The following is an 18,847-nucleotide window of genomic DNA, read 5'->3' on the forward strand; positions in this document are numbered from 1 at the left end:
GCTCACCCTCCCAGGTGTCTGCTTGGTTGCGTCTCCTTTCAGTGTTCTCCCAAAGGGCATACTTGGATCCCTCCAATGAGCCCGTTTGCCCCAGGGACTGCCACGAACTGGCCAAACCAGAGAATTAAGGCTTCCCAACAATCCCAGGGTCGGAGAAGACCAGGAACTGTGTGGGAAGAGGGCGGTTGGGCGGGTAAAGCATGCTATGGAAAGGTAATGCATTTTTAGAACCGCTCTGATACAGACTCCATTCCACAAAGAAGCGAGGGCTCAGAAAGGCTGAAGAACTTAACCAAGCTCACACCTACGGCAGGGATTCAAACTTCCGTGTGTCTTTAGTCTGACACCCAATCCCAGACTCCTTCGTCACTGATCCCTGGAACTCCTCTCCCAGCTATTGTGGGACTGCGGACCCGGCATAAAAGGTTGCTTCTATGCTGACCACTCAAGAGGGCTTTTCCCTCTTCTCCATTCCTGATCCCTGTAAAAACATCCTTCCAGAGCGAATCCTAAGAAAGATCCTGTAGGATCTCTGGGCCTCAATTTCCCCCTTTGTGTGTGCGCTGGGGCAGGGATTTCCTTTTTAGTAACGAGGAAGGCAAAACGAGGAGAGCAAAGAGAAGGAAGAGAAGGACGTGACTGGTGATAAGCACCTAGCCTTGAGTGCTTCCGTAACCCCCCTCCTCGCTCCCGCACCGCGCAGCGTGTGGCGGCCAGGAGTGGAGTTCGGCCCCTTTAAATCCCGGCCGGGAACGCCCAGGGCCGAGCCGCGCGGTCGGGACCTGAGGGCCCGGCGGTGCTGATCCCGGCTCGGCCTCCAGGCGCCTCCCCGCGTTGTGCACCCCGGGTGCGCCGGCGGCTCCCGGCACCGCACCCCGTGGCCTCGGCGGTCGGAATAATGAGCCGCATCTATCACGACAGCGCCCTCCGGAACAAGGCGGTGCAGAGCGCGCGACTGCCCGGGGCCTGGGACCCCGCCACCTACCAGGGGTAGGCAGTGAGCGCCAAGCCCGCGCCGGTCCCCGCCGCCGCCGCGGGTAGACTGCGCCCGGGGCCTGGGCGCGCGGCCTCGGCTGCCTCCACTCCTGGGGTCTGAACCCCGCTCCGAGGCTGGGGTGGGACGCGAGGGGGAGGAAAAGCCCACGCCTCCCAGTGCCCTTGCCCACTGCGCACCCCGAACCCCAGAAGATGCGGGTCCTCCGGGGAGAGAATCCCGACCTCCAACCGAGGCTCCAAAGGCGGTGCTTCAGTTGGCTATAAATTTCAGCCATTTGTCATGCTGCTGTGCTTCCAGGCCTTTGCACAGGCTTGTGCCCTGCCCCAGAAGGGACGGTGGCCATTAGTCACCGGAACAGCGGTGGGAGTCGGTATTATGGGGCTGGGCTAGCGCAGGAACAGCCCTGGAGCCGGGTGTGGAGGAACCCAGGCGGGCTGGAGAAGGAAGGCCCGGCCCGGCCCCTGCGTTATGAGAAGCATGACTCATTCCATTTACAATTACAGACACCAAAGAATTATGCTAAGCGTAATCAACTGGACTCAGAAAGGCAAATACCTTAGGATCTTCTATGTGGAATCTAAAAAAGTGTAACTCAGAAGCAGAGAGAGGATCAGAGGTTTTCAGGAATGGGGGATTGGAGAAGGAGGAGGAAGCCAGGATATAATCAAAAGGTTTGATTTATATGAGGAACAAGTTCTGGGGATCTAATGTACTGCATGGGTGGTGATGGATGTGTTTGTTAATTTGATTGTGATTATCATTACACAATGTGTATGTATGTATATAAAGTTACTACATTGTACACCTTGAATATATACAATTCTTTATCAGTTAAATATTTTAAAATATAATTTGGGGGGAGGGAGTAGATAGAGGCAAGTGAGGTAGTGTGAGTTTTTGCTTCTTGTCCCATCCCTTTCCACTATCATCTTTAGTGATGCCCACTCCTTTCCTTTTTATATGATTCTAAAAAAGGAAGCTCCTAGGATCTGCTTTTATGAAAACTAGAATCAGGAGTGGGGAGGAGGATCCAGTTCCTCAGAGGGCGGTACCCTCTGATCTTCAGCTGGTCTCCAAACTTAGTCTCAAGTTCCCCACCTCTATAGTGACAAAACCCTTTTCTTTGGGTTGATGATCACATGGGTATGAATGAGAACAAAAATATGGAACTGTTTCAAAATAGGTGAAAATGGAAGATAATTTATAGAAGCTTAGACACAGGCCCCAAATTTGCTTAAAGTAAAAAGTAAATTCTTTATATTTAGTAAGCACTTAAAGTTTACAAAATACTTCCTTTTTTCTTTTTCTCTCTGTTTTAGAAACTATTCTTTTATTCTTTTTAAAAAATTTTGTTCTAGTTAGTTATACATGACAGCAGAATGCATTTGACGTTATACACAAGTGGAGCACAACTTCTCCCTCTGGCCTTACATGATGCAGAGTCACACTGGTCCTGTAATAATACATGAATATAGGGTCATAATGTCTTCTCATTCCACCATCCTTCCCACCCCCAAACCACCTCCCCTTCATTCACACCCCACTTCACAATCCAAAGTTTATCCATTCTTCCCTACCTCCCATCCCCTATGTGAATTATAGATCAGCATCTGCTTATCAAAGAAAACATTTGGCCTTAGCTTATTTCGCTTAGCATGATATTCTTCACCTCCATCCATTTACCTGAAAATGCCATAATTTCATTCTTTAAGGCTGAGTAATATGCTATTATGTATGTGCACCATATTTTCTCATCCATTCATCTGTTGAAGGACATCTAGGTTGGTTTTATAGTTGAGCTAGTGTGAATTAAACTGCTATAAATATTGATATAGGTGCATCACTGTAGTATGCTGATTTTAAGTCCTTTGGGTATAAACAGAGGAGTGGGATAGCTGAGTCAAATGGTGGTTCTATTCCCAGTTTTCTGAGGAATGTCCATACTGCTTTCCACATTGGCTGTACCAATTTGTAGTCCCACCAGCAATGTATGAGTGTGCCTTTTCCCCTACATCCTCATAAACATTTATCATTGCTTGTATTCTTGATGATTGCCATTCTGACTGGTGTGAGATGAAAAATTAGAGTACCGGGCTGGGGATGTGGCTCAGCGGTGGCGCGCTCGCCTGGCATGCGTGCGGCCCGGGTTCGATCCTCAGCACCACATACCAACAAAGATGTTGTGTCCGCCGAGAACTAAAAAATAAATATTAAAATTTCTCTCTCTCTGTCTCTCCTCTCTCACTCTCTCTTTAAAAAATAAAAAAAAAATTAAAAAAAAAATTAGAGTACCTTTGATCTGCATTTCTCTAATCACTAGAGATGTTGAACATTTTATGAATATTTGTTGATCAGTTGTATTTCTTTTTCTGTGAAGTGTCTGTTCAGTTCCTTAGCCCATTTATTGACTTTTTTTTTTTTTTTGCAGTTAAGTTTTTAGAATTTTTTGTATATCTTGGAGATTAGTGCTCTACCTGAAGTATATGTGGTAAAGATTTTCTCCCATTCTGTAGGATCTCTCTTCAAGTTATTGTTTCCTTTGCTGAGAAGAACCTTTTTAGTTTGAATCCATGCCACTTATTGATTCTTGATTTTACTTGTTGTGCTTGTTAAGTGTCCAGTTAAGGAAGTCGGATCCTAAGCAGACATGATGCAGATTTGGGCCTACTTTTTCTTTTGTTAGGCACAGGGTCTCTGTTCTAGTGCTTGCCTTTGATCCACCTTGAGTTGAGTTTTGGGTTTCCCAGAACCATTTGTTGAAGAGGCTATCTTTTTTCGAATGTATGAGATAACCGTATTTGTGTGGGTTTGTCTCTGTATCTTCTATTCTTTATCATTGGCCTACTTTGGTGCCAATACCATGCTGTTTTGTTACAATAGCTCTGTAGTAGAGTTTGAGCTCTGGTATTGTGGTGCCTCCTACTTCACTCTTCTTGGTAAGGATTGCTTTGGCTATTCTGGGTCTCTTATTTTTCCAAGTGAATTTCATGATTGCTTTTTCTATTTCTATGAAGAATGTCATTGCGATTCTCATAGGAATTGCATTAAATCTGTATAATGCTTTTGGTAGTATGGCCATTTTGACAATACTAATTCTGCCTATCCAAGAACATGGGAGATCTTTCCATCTTCTAAGGTCTTCTTCAATTTCTTTCGTTAGTGTTCTGTAGTTTTCATTGTAGAGGTCTTTCACCTCTTTTGTTAGATTGATTCCCAAGGATTTTATTTTTTTGAGGCTACTGTGAATAGTTTCCCTAATTCTCTTTCAGTGAATTCATCACTGATATATAGAAATACATTTGATTTATGGGTATTAGTTTTATATCCTGCTATTTACTGAATTCATTTATTCTAGAAGTGTTCTGGTGGAATTTTTTGGATCTTCTCAATATAGAATCATGTCATTGGCAAACAGTGATAGTTTGAGTTCTTTTTTTCCTATTCATATTACTTTAACTTCTTTCTTCTAATTGCTTTGGCAAGAATTTCAAGGACTATGTTGAATAGAAGTGGTGGGAGCATGCATCCTCCTTTTCTTGTTCTAGTTTTTAGAGGGAATGCTTTCAGTTTTTCTCCATTTAGAATGATGTTGGCTTTGGGCTTAGCAAAGATAGCTTTTATAATGTATGTTTGTAAAACATTGAGATGTTTGTATTGTGCATAGTTTTTCTAGTGTTTTGAACATGAATGGGTGCTGTATTTTGTCAAATGCTTTTTCTGCATCTATCATATTATTCTTATCATCACATCTATTGATGTGATGAATTATATTTATTAATTTCTGTATATTGAACCAACCTTACATCCCTGGGATGAACCCCACTTGATCATGGCACACTATCTTTTTTATATGTTTAGAATGTGATTTGCTAGAATTTTATTGAGAATTTTTATATCTATGTTCCTCAGGGATATTAGTCTGTTGAAGTTTTCTTTCCTTGATGTGTCTTTGTCTGGTTTTGGTATCAGGGTGATACTAGCTTCATAGAATGAGTTTAGAAGGGTTTCCTCCTTTTCCATTTCAGGGAATAATTTGAGGAGTATTGGTGTTAATTTTTCTATGAAGGTCTTATAGAACTTGGTTGAGAATCTGTCTGATCCTAGGCTTTTCTTGGTTGGTAGGCTTTGGATGGCGACTTTTATTTAATTGCTTGAAATTGATCTGTTTAAATTGTTAAACTCCTGATCCAGTTTGAGTAATATATGTCTCTAGAAATTTTTCAATGTCTTTGAATTTTTCTGTTGTATTGAAGTATAAATTTTCAAAGTAGTTTCTAATTATCTTCAGTATTTCAGTAGTGTCCATTGTGATATTTCCTTTTTCATCATGAGTATTAGTAATTTGAGTTTTCTCCATTATTAGCATAGCTAAGGGTTTATCAATCTTATTTATTTTTTCAAAGACCCAACTTTTTGTTTTGTCAGTGTTTTGAATTGGTTTTTTTGTTTGTTTGTTTCATTTTTATTGATTTCAGCTGATTTTAATACTTTCCTGTCTTGTACTGCTTTTGCTGTTTATTTGTTCTTCTTTTTCTAGGGCTTTGAGATGTAATGTTATGTCATTTATATGTTGACTTTTTATTCTTTTAATGAATGAGCTCAATGCAATGAATTTTCCTCTTAGCACTACCTTCTTAGTGTCCCAGAGATTTTGATATGTTGTATTGGTGTTCTCATTTACCTCTAAGCATTTTTTTATTTCCTCCCTGATTTCTTCTGCTATCCATTTGTCATTCAATAGATTGTTATTTAGTCTCCAGTTGTTGGAGTAGCTTCTATTTTTAATTTTATTGTTGATTTCTAGTTTCATTCTGGTGTGATCTGATAGAATGCAGGGTAGTATTTCTACGTTTTTGTATTTGCTACGAGTTGCTTTGTGGCATAACATATGGTCTCTCTTAGAGAAGGATCCATGTCTGCTGAGAAGAAAGTATATTCGCTGCTTGAAGGATGAAATACTCTATATATGTTTGTTAAGTCTAAATTATAGATTGTATTATCTAGTTTATAGTTTCTTTGTTTAGTTTTTGTTTGGAAGATCTATCCAGTAGTGAGAGAGGTGTATTAAAGTCACTCAGTATTATTGTGTTGTGGTCTATTTGATTCTTGAAATTGAGAAGGGTTTGTTTGATGTATGTAGATGCTCCATGGTTTGGGCATAAATATTTACGATTGTTATGTCTTGTTGATGTATGATTCCCTTAGACAGTCTGAAATGTCCTTCTTTATGCCTTCTGACTAACTTTGGCTTGAATTTCACTTTATCTGATATGAGGATGGAACCCCCTGTTTGGTTATGCAGTCCATATGAGTGATATGTTTTTTCCCAACTTTTTACCTTCAGCGGTCTGTGGATGTCTTTTCCTAGAGGGTGAGTCTCTTGAAGATAGAATATTGTTGGTTCTTTTGTAAAAATCCAATCTTCTAGTCCATGTCTTTTGATTGATGAACTTAAGCCATTAACACTCAGGGATATTATTGAGATATGATTTGTATTCCTGGTCATTTTGGTTTATTTTTGGTTTTTAACTTGTCTTAGTTTCTCCTCTGACTTTTCCTTTAGTGTAGTTCCTCCCTTTGCTGGTTTTCATTTTTTTTTCTCATTTCATCCTGATGCAGTATTTTGCTGAGAATATTCTATAGTGCAGTCTTTCTAGTTGTGAATTCTTTTAACTTTTGTTCATCATGAAAGGTTTTTCTTTCATCTTCAAATCTGAAGCTTAGCTTTGCTGGCTCTACAATTCTTGGTTGACATCCATTTTCTTTCAGAGCTTGATAAATATTATTCCAGGACCTCCAGGTGTTTAGAGTATGGGCTGAGAAATTAGCTGAGATCCAAATTTGTTTTCCCTTATATGTAATTTGACATTTTTTTTCTTGCAGCTTTTAAAAGTCTATCCTCTTTCTGTCTGTTATTCATTCTCATTATAGTGTGCCTCGGTGTGGGTCTGCTGTAATTTTGTACCTATGGGGTCCCAAAAGCCTCTTATAGATAATTTTCTATTTCATTCTTATATCACGTCATTGAAAAGATTGTGCATTCCTTTGGTTTGTATCTTCACAACTTTGTCTATCCCAATAAATCTTAAATTTGGTCTTTTTATGTTATCCCATAATTCTTGGATGTTCTGTTCATGGTTTCTTAATATCTTCTCTGTATAGTCAACTTTATTTTCAAAAGAAATATTTTGTATTCATTGACTAAGGTTCTGTCTTCAAGAGGTCTAGTCTATTGGGATACTTTCCATTGAATTTTTAATTTGGTTTATTGTTTCCTTCATTTTGAGGATTTCTGCTTGATTCCTTTTTATTATCTCTGCCTCTTTATTGAAGTGATCTTTCACTTCCTGTACTTTCTCTCTAATACCATCTATACCTTATTTTGAAGATCATCCTAACTATGCACCTTCTAAACTCCTACTCTGACATTTCTTGTACTGTGTTATCTATGGATTCTATTGTTGGAACATCTTGGTTTGTTTGAGATGGTTTTTCCCCTTGTTTTTTCATGTTGTTTTTCATGTTTCATGTTGTCTTACCATCTAATTGTATGGATCTGAGGCAGTACAGTTTCTACCCTGCAATCGTATAGTGTCCATGAAGGTTTCCAGTACCTTACCTTTAAGGAGGACACCAATATTAACAGCACCCATACAAGCAGTATACAGCCTTACACCAAATAGCTCCTATTAAGGCATCTATAGTTTTGTTGCAATAAACAGAAATGAGGCGTTTAATTATTATCTACAGTATAAACAGTAAGTTTGCTCAAAGGGTTTACTGTTTCAATTGATGGACAAAGAGGGAACAGAAGTAGTGTAGGATGTGATATTTATGAGGGAGATGGAGAGAAGATAGAGGTAAAAATTTATAGTAAGAGCGAAGGAGGAATTAATAGAAGTTGGCTGTTAGCATGAGAGAAGTGAGAAAGAGAATCAGGGGAGGCAAATAAGTGAGAGGAAATATATGTAGATTTTTTAAAATGTAAAAATATAGAATACACATGCAATGTACTATTCAGATGTCCCTTTCCTCAATAAATTGATGCATGAAAAATGTTTGGTTTTAAAGATGGTAGAGGTGTGAGACAGAGAGGGCCAAAAAAGAAAAAAAAAAAAAAAGAACAGGAAAGTCTCAATGGAATATTGAACAATCATTTCCATTCATGTTCCAATGTTTCTTAGCTTCCCTTCTCTGCCATAGTTATGGTTGTCAAAGTTGATGGTAGCTCCATTCTGGTGGATGCCGGACTGGTTGGCTGGGTGAGCCGATAGCACCCTCTTCCAGTCTTCGTACCCATTGTAGCTGTCCCCTTCTGTCCCCTTGCACATCAGGACTCACTGAGGTGGAGAGAGCCTGGTTCTCTCTAGTTTCTCCAACCTGTGCTTCCCCCAAATCCTGTCCCCAGTCTCCAGCTTTCCACAGGCTTGCCAAGCCCAGTCTGGGCCACACAGACCCAGCCACAATCTAAGGCATCTGGGCTTCAGATTCCCCAGGCTCTGCCTTGCTGCAGTCCCAAGATTTCAATGCTGTTTTAACTTGCAGAGGGGACCACCAGGGATGCACTCATACAAAGGAGCAACCCTGTAAAAAAGGCATCCAAATGGTGGCCACTAGCACACGCAGCAGGGAGCCCTCAGGTGCAACAGACCTGAAGGTATACTGAGAATAGATCTCCAGGTCCTGGCCCATATCCCCAGACTGGCCAGTGTTCCCTGAGATGGCAGCATAAACCTGCACGTCCCTAGGCCCTGGACTTCCAGGCCCTGGCCTGTGTCTGCAGATGGTGGTGGCTGCTTGTAACCAAACCTGCGGGTACTCTGACAGTGGACCTCCAGGCAGCATTGGGCAGTGGCAATCCACAGGCTAATGGCTGGTGGTCTGCGGGGAAATGGCAGGCAATCCCAGTGTGTGGCAAAGGCATGGGGGTGGCAAAGGGTGGCAGATTGGTAGGCAGCAACTCTCACAGAAACAGTATTTCCTCTGCTTGTATCCCAAATCACGGTGAGATGAGGAATGCAGCTTCCCTCTAGTCCACCATCTTGGATCTCCTCTCTTTTATTCTTTTTTTTTTCTTTAGTTGTAGATGGATACAATAACTTTATTTATTTTCATGTGGTGCTGTGGATGGAACCCAGTGCCTCACACATGCTAGGTGACCACTCTACCACTGAGCCCCAACCCCAGACCTCTCTTTTATTCTTTATATAGAAATTTACAATAGTTTTTGGTATATGTGGCAAACTTAGTTTCTTCCCTCTTGTGATACAATTCCAAGACATTGATATGTAGGTAAACATGTTAGACACAGACCACACTGAATTAAAACTTAAGAAACCAAAACTTATTAAAAGTTTGTTTGTACCAAAACAATCCTGATCAACAAAATACTTTCGTGTACAGAATCTCATGCCATCATCAAAGGAGCAGCGTGAGGTAACCATTTTTCTCCCTGTTTTGTACATAAGAAGACTAATAAGATAATACCTCCCTAATGCAGGGGGTCATAGCTTGATCTTAGGGCAGGCTGACATGGTTCCTTCTATACTTTTGACCATGTCCCAGCTTTTGGAAGCTTTATAGGGATGGAGGTTCCCATATGGGAAGTGCAGTGAGGGGCTGCTTTCTGCCAGGCAAATAGGAGATCTGGTGGGATTTGGTTCTGTCACAATGCAGACTCTGGCATGGGCCACTGAACTTGAGTCATCGCTGTTTCCTGAGGACTGACAAAACCAACCACCCCTTCTTTCATTCTCATCCCCAGGGGGAATGGCGTCCTGCTGGAGGGAGAACTGGTGGATGTATCTCGGCATAGCATCTTAGATGCCCATGGCAAGAAGGTGAGGATGTGTCCTTGGTGGCCCTCACAGGGTCACCCTTACCCTCTGAAACATCTCAGTCCTTTCCCATGAGGTATCTTCTTATTGCTGGGCTCTGACTTGGGATCTAGTCCCTTTAATGATGGACTCACAGAACAGGTGGAGAGATCAGGTGGGACCAGTGAGTAGAAAGAGGGCAGGTAGGGCTGTGCTGGGTGGCAGACAGGGGGTGTACCTGGTTCTTGCTAGAAAAGCCTGGGTCACAGCTGAGAAAACAGACCAGACCTTCCACCCAATCTAACGAGAATGTAAAGTCTGTGTTGCTGCCTGGACCTTCAGTTCCCATACAAATGCTCCTTTGACCTTAGTCCTCTCAGCTTCCTGGCATCATGCTCCTTATTACCACTCCATCTCAGGTGTCCATGGACACACCTGGCATTCACCGTCCTATATTAGCCTGTGTCTCTTCTGAGCACTAGTTCTGCATTTCTTTTTCTCTTTCTTTTTTTTTTAATTTTTTATTTTTTTTATTGGGGATTGAACCCAGGGATACTGTACCACTGAGTTACATCCCTAACTCTTTATATATTTTATTTTGAGACAAGGTCTCTATAAGTTGCTGAGGCTGGCCTTGAACTTTTGATCTTTCTGCCTCAACCTCCTGAGTTGTTTGGATTACAGGCAAGTGCCACAGAGCCTTGCTCCTCCCCTCTTTGAAACAGCCCCACACAGATGTGCTAATTACCTTATCTTGGTCTGTAAAACTCAGCTCCTCAAAATGCCCCCTGTGTGATCAGAGGCCTGGTACCTACATGAAGCCTGTTTCTCTCATACATCCCACAGAAAAGCCTCAGCTCACTACTATTTTCATGCCCAGAGAGGCTTTGCCAGCACTCTCACCTCTTTACTGTGCATTGAGCAGGCCAGATCCCCAAGCCAGCCTGCCCAGGAGAGCCTGAAGTAACCCCACACTGGTGTGGGACTTGTCTGCCTTGGCTGTGCTCACACAGGCAGGGTATTTGCCCAGCCCCTCTCCAAATTTGCCTCTTCCAAGTTCCTCATTCCTGATGATAGTGTAATAGCCTTTCCAGTCACTGGCCTGAAAACCCCTACTGTTGCCTCCTCCCTGCTCCCCAGGTAAGCAGTGCCACCTCCTGCTGGGCTCTTACCTAACCATTTTTTTTCCCTCCCCTTTTTTCTCCTTTCTGTGTCTTCCCTCCTCTGATGGGTCCTCAGCTGGTTCTGACAAAACCTTACACCTGCCTTCCTGCCTTCTGGTTGCCCCCAAAGCTCATCCCTGGCCTGCTGCCAAATTGTTTCCAGAAAGACATCTCTGAGGGTCTTACTGCTGCCCCTAAATCTTTCAGGATTCCTTCTTGTCTACTAAATAAAGTTCAAGCTCCAAATGCCAGCTCAAGGCCTGTCTCAAATCAGCCCCACTTATCTTCCCCAGCCTGAGCTCCCAGGAGCCTCCCAGTGTCCTGTGTTGCTCAAACATGCACATGGGCCTCTTGACCTTTACTTTGTGTACCTGTCCCAGACTTTTAATATTCTTCCTACACCCTTGTTCCTACCATCGCAGATTTCTTCACCTTTCGAGACTTATCTTTCCTTCTTTCTCCCAGGAAGTGGTCTCTGTTTCTACAGCTTAGGGGGACAATTCTTCCACCTGTTTTGTTTAGAATAGTTGGCAAATAGCATAGATAGGGTACTTCCTGCTTTGCACTGTGCTTCCTTCTCCAGGATGTCACTGAGCTCATACAACACTCCTGAAAGGGGATATCACTCTGTTACCAAGCGATAGGAGAAACGGAGGCTCAGGAGGCTGAGAATCCTTTGCCGCAGGCACTATATCTGTTGAAAGGGGCCGAGTGGCTGTCCTTCCTTAGGGCTCCCCTTCAGTGCCCTTTTCACAGTACTCTTGCTTTTTGATATTTGGTATCCCTCTTGCTTAAGTTACAGTTTCCTGCATATATTTTCAGCCCTTGGCTGTTTGGAAGCCCTGGGGTCAGACCCTGGCCTTCCCTGTCATGGATGTCCGGTAGGGTGCACCTTGTGGCAGGTGCTCTAGTGAACACAGGAATGAATAAATATTTGAGTGCGACGCCAGCGTAGAGGGTGAGGACAGCCCGAGCTGCTCCCAGAGCCCAGAGTGTGTGTGTTGGTGGGAAGTGGAGCAGCCCTCCTCACTTTGTCTCTCCCTGGCCCCAGGAACGCTACTACGTGCTGTACATTCGGCCCAGTTGTATCCACTGCCGTAAATTTGACTCCAAGGGAAATGAAATCGAGCCCAACTTCAGCGCGACCAGGAAGGTGAACACAGGCTTCCTCATGTCATCCTACAGTAGGTATCCTCAGCTCTTCCTCCCTCAGGGCCCTCTGACAGTGTGGCTGGTCTGTCTTCTGAGCCTCTGGGCTCTTCTAAAGTGGCATCTTAGCATGTTTGGCCTTGACTCCAGATGTCTGATCCGAGGTTCCCTGATGGACTCATTCCTTCGCCATACTTGCTCAGAAGATTCCCATTGCCCCATCTCTGTCCCAGGGGCCAGGCTGGCCTTCCCAACTCCTGCCATTTCTGCAGCATGGCAAAACTGTCCACAAACTTGGCTGTGGACTCTTACTATCTTTGCACAGAGATCCAGAGACCCAGCCAAGCCCCCTGGAGCTTGTTTTTCTGCTAGAATCCCCATTTGGTTCTTGGGCCCTGTCTCTGACCATTTGTGCTGATACAACCATGTTTTAGACTGGGCAACTTATAAATGACAGAGATTTATTATGCACAGTACTGGAGATTGGGAAATCCAAGATCAAGATTCTAGCAGATTCAGCGTCTGGCGAGGGCTTCTCTCTGCCTCAAAGATGGTGCCTTCCTGCTAAGTCCTCACAAGGCAGAAAGGCAAAGTAGCTCCCTCCACCTTGTTTATTTACTTATTTGGGTACTGAGGATTGAACCCAGGGATGCTTAATCATTAAGCTATCTCTCCAACCCTTTTTAATTTTTATTTTAAGACAGAGTCTCACTAAGTTGCTGAGGCTGACCTTGAATTTATGATCCTCCTTCTTCAGCCTCCCAAGTTGCTGAGATTACAGGCATGTGCCACCATGCTAGGCTCCCTCCATCTCGTTTATAAGGATGTCAATCTCATTCATAAGGGCTTAATCACCTCCAAAAGGCCCAACTTCTTAATACTCTCACATTGGTGACTTAGTCAGCTTTTTCACTACTGTGGCTAAAAGAACTGACAAAAACAATTTTAAGGAGGAAAAGTTTATTTGGGGACTCACAGTTTCATGGTCTCAGTCCATAAGAAGCCGGCTCCATTCCTCAGGGCTCAAAGTGAGGCAGAACATCATAGCAGAATAGTGTAGTGGAGGAAAGCAGCTCATATGATGATCAGGAAGCAGAGAGAGATAAGAAATATATACCCCTCAAAACAGGCCCCCAGTGCTCACCTCCTCTAGCCGCATCTTACCCACCTTCAGTTGTCAGTCAGTTAATTCCCATCAGGGGATTAACTCACTGATTGGATTGAGGCTCTCATAACCTAGTCATTTCTCCTCTGAACCTTCTTGCATTGTCTCACACATGGACTTTTGGGGACACCTCACATCCAAACCATAACAGTGATCAACATATGGATTTCAAGGAGGCACATTAAGACCTTAGTAGGTACTTCATGATTTTCTTCCATTTCCCAATTTTGACTGCAAAAGGTATCTCCATTGCTCTCTGCTGCTGGGTAAGAAGGTTTTGAGATTGAGTGGGAATCTCTCATTCTGTTCATTCATGTTTTCAGTTGCTCATTAATTCTCTGAATATTTTGTGAGCATCCCATGTGCTGAGACTCCAGGGATGAACAGGATTCCATCTTGTACTCAAGATAGTCTCAGTTGGTAGAGGAGATGGACGGGTGGATGATTGGAAGCTGGAAGGGTTCTGAGCCCCAGATAGTCATAGTCAGGCATGCATTGGACGAGAGACCAGCAGCACTGATTCCTGATAGCTAACAGGAATTAGCTGGGTGCTAGAGCTTGGAAAGATGTTTCAGAGAGAAGACAGTGCGTCAAAAGATAGGGATTGATCTGGTGACAAGAAGTTGTGCAGGCTAGGTAGCAAAAGGGGCATGGGCACGAAGGGGCTGAACTTAAATGGAGGCTGCTGGGGAGCCCTTTAGTGAGTGATATTACGTAGCTAAGTGATGTGATTAAATTTGTTTTTATTATTTATTTATTTATTTATTTGCAGCACTAGGGATTGGACCCAGATGGCACTCTACCCCTGAGTTATCTCCCTAGTGCTTTTATTTTTTATTTTGAGACAAGGTCTTGCTAAGTTGTTGAGACTGGCCTCAAACTTGTGATCCTCCTGCCTCTGCCTCCCAAGTTGCTGGGATTACAGGTGTGTGCCACTATGCCTGCTAGATTTGGTTTTAAATGCTCTGGGATAGCGAATCAACTGGAAACCAGGGAAGCCTATTCAGAGGCTGTTAGGGTAAGCTGGGATGGAGATAAGAGGACCAGATTGAAGGATATGTCATTGGGGAGTGAGAGACTGGACCAGTTTCATATGGAGCTGGACAGTGGCCTCAGGGTTAGACTGGATATGAAGGGAGAAAGTGGAATGAGTCAGGGATGTTTCCAGAAGTTGGACTTGGGTGCCAGGCTTGAGGGAATGTAGGAGTGAGGGGAACAGGTTTAGGGGGAAGAGCACTGTTTGGCTCACACTAGGTTAGAGTTGTCAGTAGCACTTCTATTGGAGACTTGGAGAATCCCATAAGGATCAGGAAACAGAACCACTGGAAAAGTCTGAAGGAAATGGGGAAGGTGTTATGTCTCTGAAGGAAAGCAGGAGTGGGGAGCTAGCAGGGTAGGCAGGTAATGTCCAGGGAATGAGAAGATGGGAAGAGTGTCAGAGGGTTAACAGTGAAGAGCTACCCCAGGACTCTGATGGGGGTGGGCAGGGTCTGGGGCAGTGGCTGTCAAAACTAGAATGCAATAAGAAGTTGAGGAAAGATCAGGGAGCATAGAATGAGAGACCAGTCCTGGAGGAATGAGGATTTCTGGGACCCAGATGGAGGGACAGGATCTGGGCAGGAAGGAGAATCTCTTATCCTTTGAGATAGAAGGAAAAGAGGAGAGTGGTCTTGTAGTCAGAGGCAAATTGACAAGGTATTTGGTGTCAGGTAAGCAAGAGATACCACCTGATGATTTCTGTTAATCTTGAAAAGTAGGTGAGATGGTTTATTTGGGAGTTGTTGGTCAGGGGAAAGGATAGAGGAGAATGGAACATTTTGAGTGTCCTCCGCGTAAGCAAGGATTTCTGGGGGAGTCCCAGGGGTGATCCTGACTGCTGGCCAAGGGTATGGTGCCATGAATGGGTCCTGTTGGGTAGGCATCATTTTTATCCTATTTTTCAGTGTCAGAAGTTGAGTTATTTGTCCAGATTTGCTCCAGGCAGCCCAGCTCCAAAGTCCAGCTTGTAGCTCCTCTGATGAATACTACCAGAACGGTACTAAGAGCCCTATCCCACAGGTGGTTGTGAGCATGTAAAACACTCAGCCAGCTGGGCCTGGTGGCACATGCCTGTAATCCCAGCTGCTAACAAAGATTCTAAGGAGTATCTCAAGTTCAAGACCAGCCTGGAAATCTCAGCAAAATTTTGCTTCAAAATAAAAAATGAAAAGGGCTAGGGATGTAGCTCAGTGGTAGAACATCCTTGGGCTCAATTCTTAGTTCTACAAAAACACTCAGCCATCACCTAAAAGGCCCTCTGTTAGTCCTTGCTATTCACCCTAATAACCTGCTGTTCTGTGTGCCTGCAGAAGTGGAAGCCAAAGGAGACAGCGACAGGCTCACAACGGAGGAGCTAAAGGGGCTGGTCAATAAGATCGAGCTGCTGGCACTGACAGAGAGCCTCACCCCCGACCAGACAGTGGCGTTCTGGATGCCTGAGTCAGAGATGGAGGCGATGGAACTTGAGCTGGGGGCCGGGGTACGGCTGAAAACTCGGGGTGATGGCCCCTTTATAGGTGAGCAGTATGCCCGTCACTCTAGCCTGATAGCCTCTTGTGGGCTCTGGGGGCCTTTAACGTCTCTTCTGAGGCTCTCCATCCTTCCTGCTTAGAATTATGGTTGCATACCAGGTCTAGCCTTCCCTGGGGACCTAACCAACCTCTTGAGATTTATTCCTCAGTTCCTAGACAAGTGCCCTGGGTCATTAACCTGGATACCCTATGGTGCCACCCAATCCTCAGGTTCCTGTGACTGACCCCTGCTATCTAGTGATTTGTGGGGTCCATCCATGGCTTCACTGACCACATCTAGACCTTGGAGAGAACAATGACTTAACCGAGGTCTAGGGGACCCCACCAGAATGGCCCAGCCCTCACTGTTCTACCACAGAGAGATAGGACATTCAACTTCTTCTCTTCTTTCAGATTCATTAGCCAAATTGGAGGCTGGAACAGTGACCAAGTGTAATTTTGCTGGTGACCGAAAGACAGGGGCATCCTGGACAGACAATATCATGGCCCAGAAGTCTTCAGATGGGGCTACAGTGGAGATCCGAGAGCAGGGAGATGGGGCAGAGGACGAGGAGTGGGTAAGACAAGGAGGCGGCTTTGGTGTGCTTGTTATCTCTTGGCTGGAATTTTGTACATACTGATTGTGGTTGGGGCTCAGATGAGGAGATAGCAGGATAAATTGTACCCCCTAATTTTTATGGAGTTCTGCAAAATTCCCCAGAGTGTATAAACATCAGGGAGATTCCTTTAAGGAGACCTTTCTCGTTGGAAAGGAAGCCTCTGAGCCGCTGAGTGCATGTTTTTTTCTCCTTGGTCTGGGCTCCCTGCCTGATGTGGCCAGAAAATGGCTGACTTGGTCCTTTCTAGTGTTTCTTATACTGAAGGTCAGCCTTCTAGTTGATCCTCAGCTGATTGAAAGCCAATTTTCTAAGTACATTTCACCTGAAGATTTGAATTGATGTAAAAAGACCCCAGATAGAACAGTTAGCAAAGAAGTTAAAGAAAATTGGTATCCTCCTCTCATGATGAAGATGAATTTGGCCAAAGAAAGCCAGAGCAGGTAGTGCGGAAGATCTGGACCCGCTTCTGTCTTAATAAAGCCAGTCGACAAATAGTGGAGTGGCCAGGCTGGCTCTGGGGTCAAGCTCTAATGATGTGAGGACAAGGCATGTGGCCAAGGGTCCTATGGGCATTGTGCAATTGAATCCTTGTTTGATGACTTACAGAAAACTTTTATGAAATATGCTCTGTTCACCTCTCTTTACTTTACCCGCTTTGGATTGCTCCAGGATGACTGAGATTCATGAAGCATGGATGCCTCTGGGGCCACCTGCATCTTCTATGGCACCGTGGACAATTTCCTTCAGCGACCTCCATGCTGAAGCTGGAGACCAGTCTTCCAAGCCTTACTCAGTTCTTCCTGCAGCTGCTTTTAGAGCATGCTGAAATCAAATCCAAAACCACGATGTGGTTGGAGGGACCCTAAACTGTGGCTTAAATGCAAGTCCAACCTTCTAGATAATTTCATGACACTTCCTGCCCTAGTGACCGCCTTGTTTTGGAGGCAGGTAGTGGGCAAGTACCCCAGGGCAGTTTGGGAGGAACTGGACTTGGTCTTGGTGCTTCACGGGGGATTCTTCTCCTGTCTAAAGACAGAGGACTTCTGAGGAGAAATTAGTGGGCTCTTTTCTCCAATCTGTTTCCTGCTTCTTTCCACCCGGCCTCCTTCCCAGCACTCTACTGTAGCCCCTTCTCCCCTGCTTCAAGCCTCCTTCTCCCCCATTTCCTCCCATTCCACACCTAAGGTGCCAGTCCTTCATTGCTCCTCTAACTCCATGTTCCCTTGGGGTTTCCTGACCTCCCTGGCTGCTGCCATAGGGGTAGCTGTTCTCAGGGAGGCCAACAGCCTTCACAAGTGTGGCTGATTGGTCCTTTGCTTTCAGACTTGCTCTGCCAGGCCACATATTTTTTTGTTTTTGTGGTGCTGGGGATCAAAGTCAGGGCCTCAAGCATATGAGGCAAGCACTCTCTGCCACTGAGCTACATCCCCAGCCCTGAACTACATTTTTGATACCCTTTTTTGTACTTTGAGAATGTTTTCACAAATGAATAAATTTTCTTCTACACTGACTGGATTCCTGCTTGGTGTTAATGGTCTTGAAGCTGAGCAATGTTCCTAGAAGAAAGCCATTGGTCTTGGGTCATGAACCTTGCCCTGGAAGTGTTCTGTGACAGTTTGTGACACCCAGATGTGATGAGATCCGAAGTGGAATCTGCATGTCCATGGCATATGAATCCTTCTTGACCTGGGGAAAAGAGGGTGGTGGGAAATTAGCATTTATTGAGTCTCTCCGATGTTTCAAACAGTGCTGGGTGCTTCCCATCATCATTACAGCCACTCACTATTGTGTTCTTCCTGGTGCTAGTACTTGTGCTAAGTACTTCCAATAGCTTGCCTAACTGTCACAATCCTATGAGGTACACATGATTATTGTCCCCATTATTTCATTTGAGACTTAAGGTCCAAGGCTCCATGGATACTATCTGAGAGAGGAATTTAAACCCAGGCAGTCAGGTTTCAAAGACCATATTAACTACTGGACTATTTTGTTTCCACATGCACATTACACAGGAAAAAACGGGGCTCAGAGAGGTTAAGAACTTGCGAGCGAAAAAAATGGCAGAGTGGGATTCAAATCCAGAGCTGTCAAAGGTGAAGCTTACATGCCTTCCACTGTGCTCTGCTTCCTGACCTATAGAAGAGTTTTGGATATAGGGGCCAGAGGATGTAGTAGCCACCTCACTGGTGGCCTATATCTGAATGGAGCTGGTTTATAGGCAACTCAAGTTGGGCCCTCAGCCTTGGGGGTGGTCAGGAAGGTGATTGAGCAGGAGGTGAACTGGGACATTGACTGAGGGTAGAAACACCCAGTGCAGGTACCCTGCTATCCAAAGCACTGTGGTTGATGGTAAACTCACAAGCAGGCCACCACTGCAAACAAGGAGGC

At 44.4% G+C, this 18,847-nt stretch overlaps 1 protein-coding gene across 1 annotated transcript; it reads left to right on the forward strand.

The window, feature by feature from the left end:
* The first annotated feature begins 774 nt into the window (after positions 1 to 774).
* Positions 775 to 17,958, forward strand: Arpin (actin related protein 2/3 complex inhibitor). The gene is made up of 6 exons (XM_026388261.2): positions 775 to 990; positions 9,762 to 9,837; positions 12,028 to 12,160; positions 15,639 to 15,845; positions 16,254 to 16,417; positions 17,129 to 17,958. Exons 1-6 carry the CDS (start codon positions 899 to 901, stop codon positions 17,135 to 17,137), a joined length of 681 nt encoding a protein of 226 aa, XP_026244046.1. The 5' UTR covers positions 775 to 898; the 3' UTR covers positions 17,138 to 17,958.
* The last annotated feature ends 889 nt before the right edge of the window (positions 17,959 to 18,847 follow it).

Source organism: Urocitellus parryii, chromosome 6, assembly GCF_045843805.1.
Source record: "Urocitellus parryii isolate mUroPar1 chromosome 6, mUroPar1.hap1, whole genome shotgun sequence".
NCBI classification, from domain to species: Eukaryota; Metazoa; Chordata; class Mammalia; order Rodentia; family Sciuridae; genus Urocitellus; species Urocitellus parryii.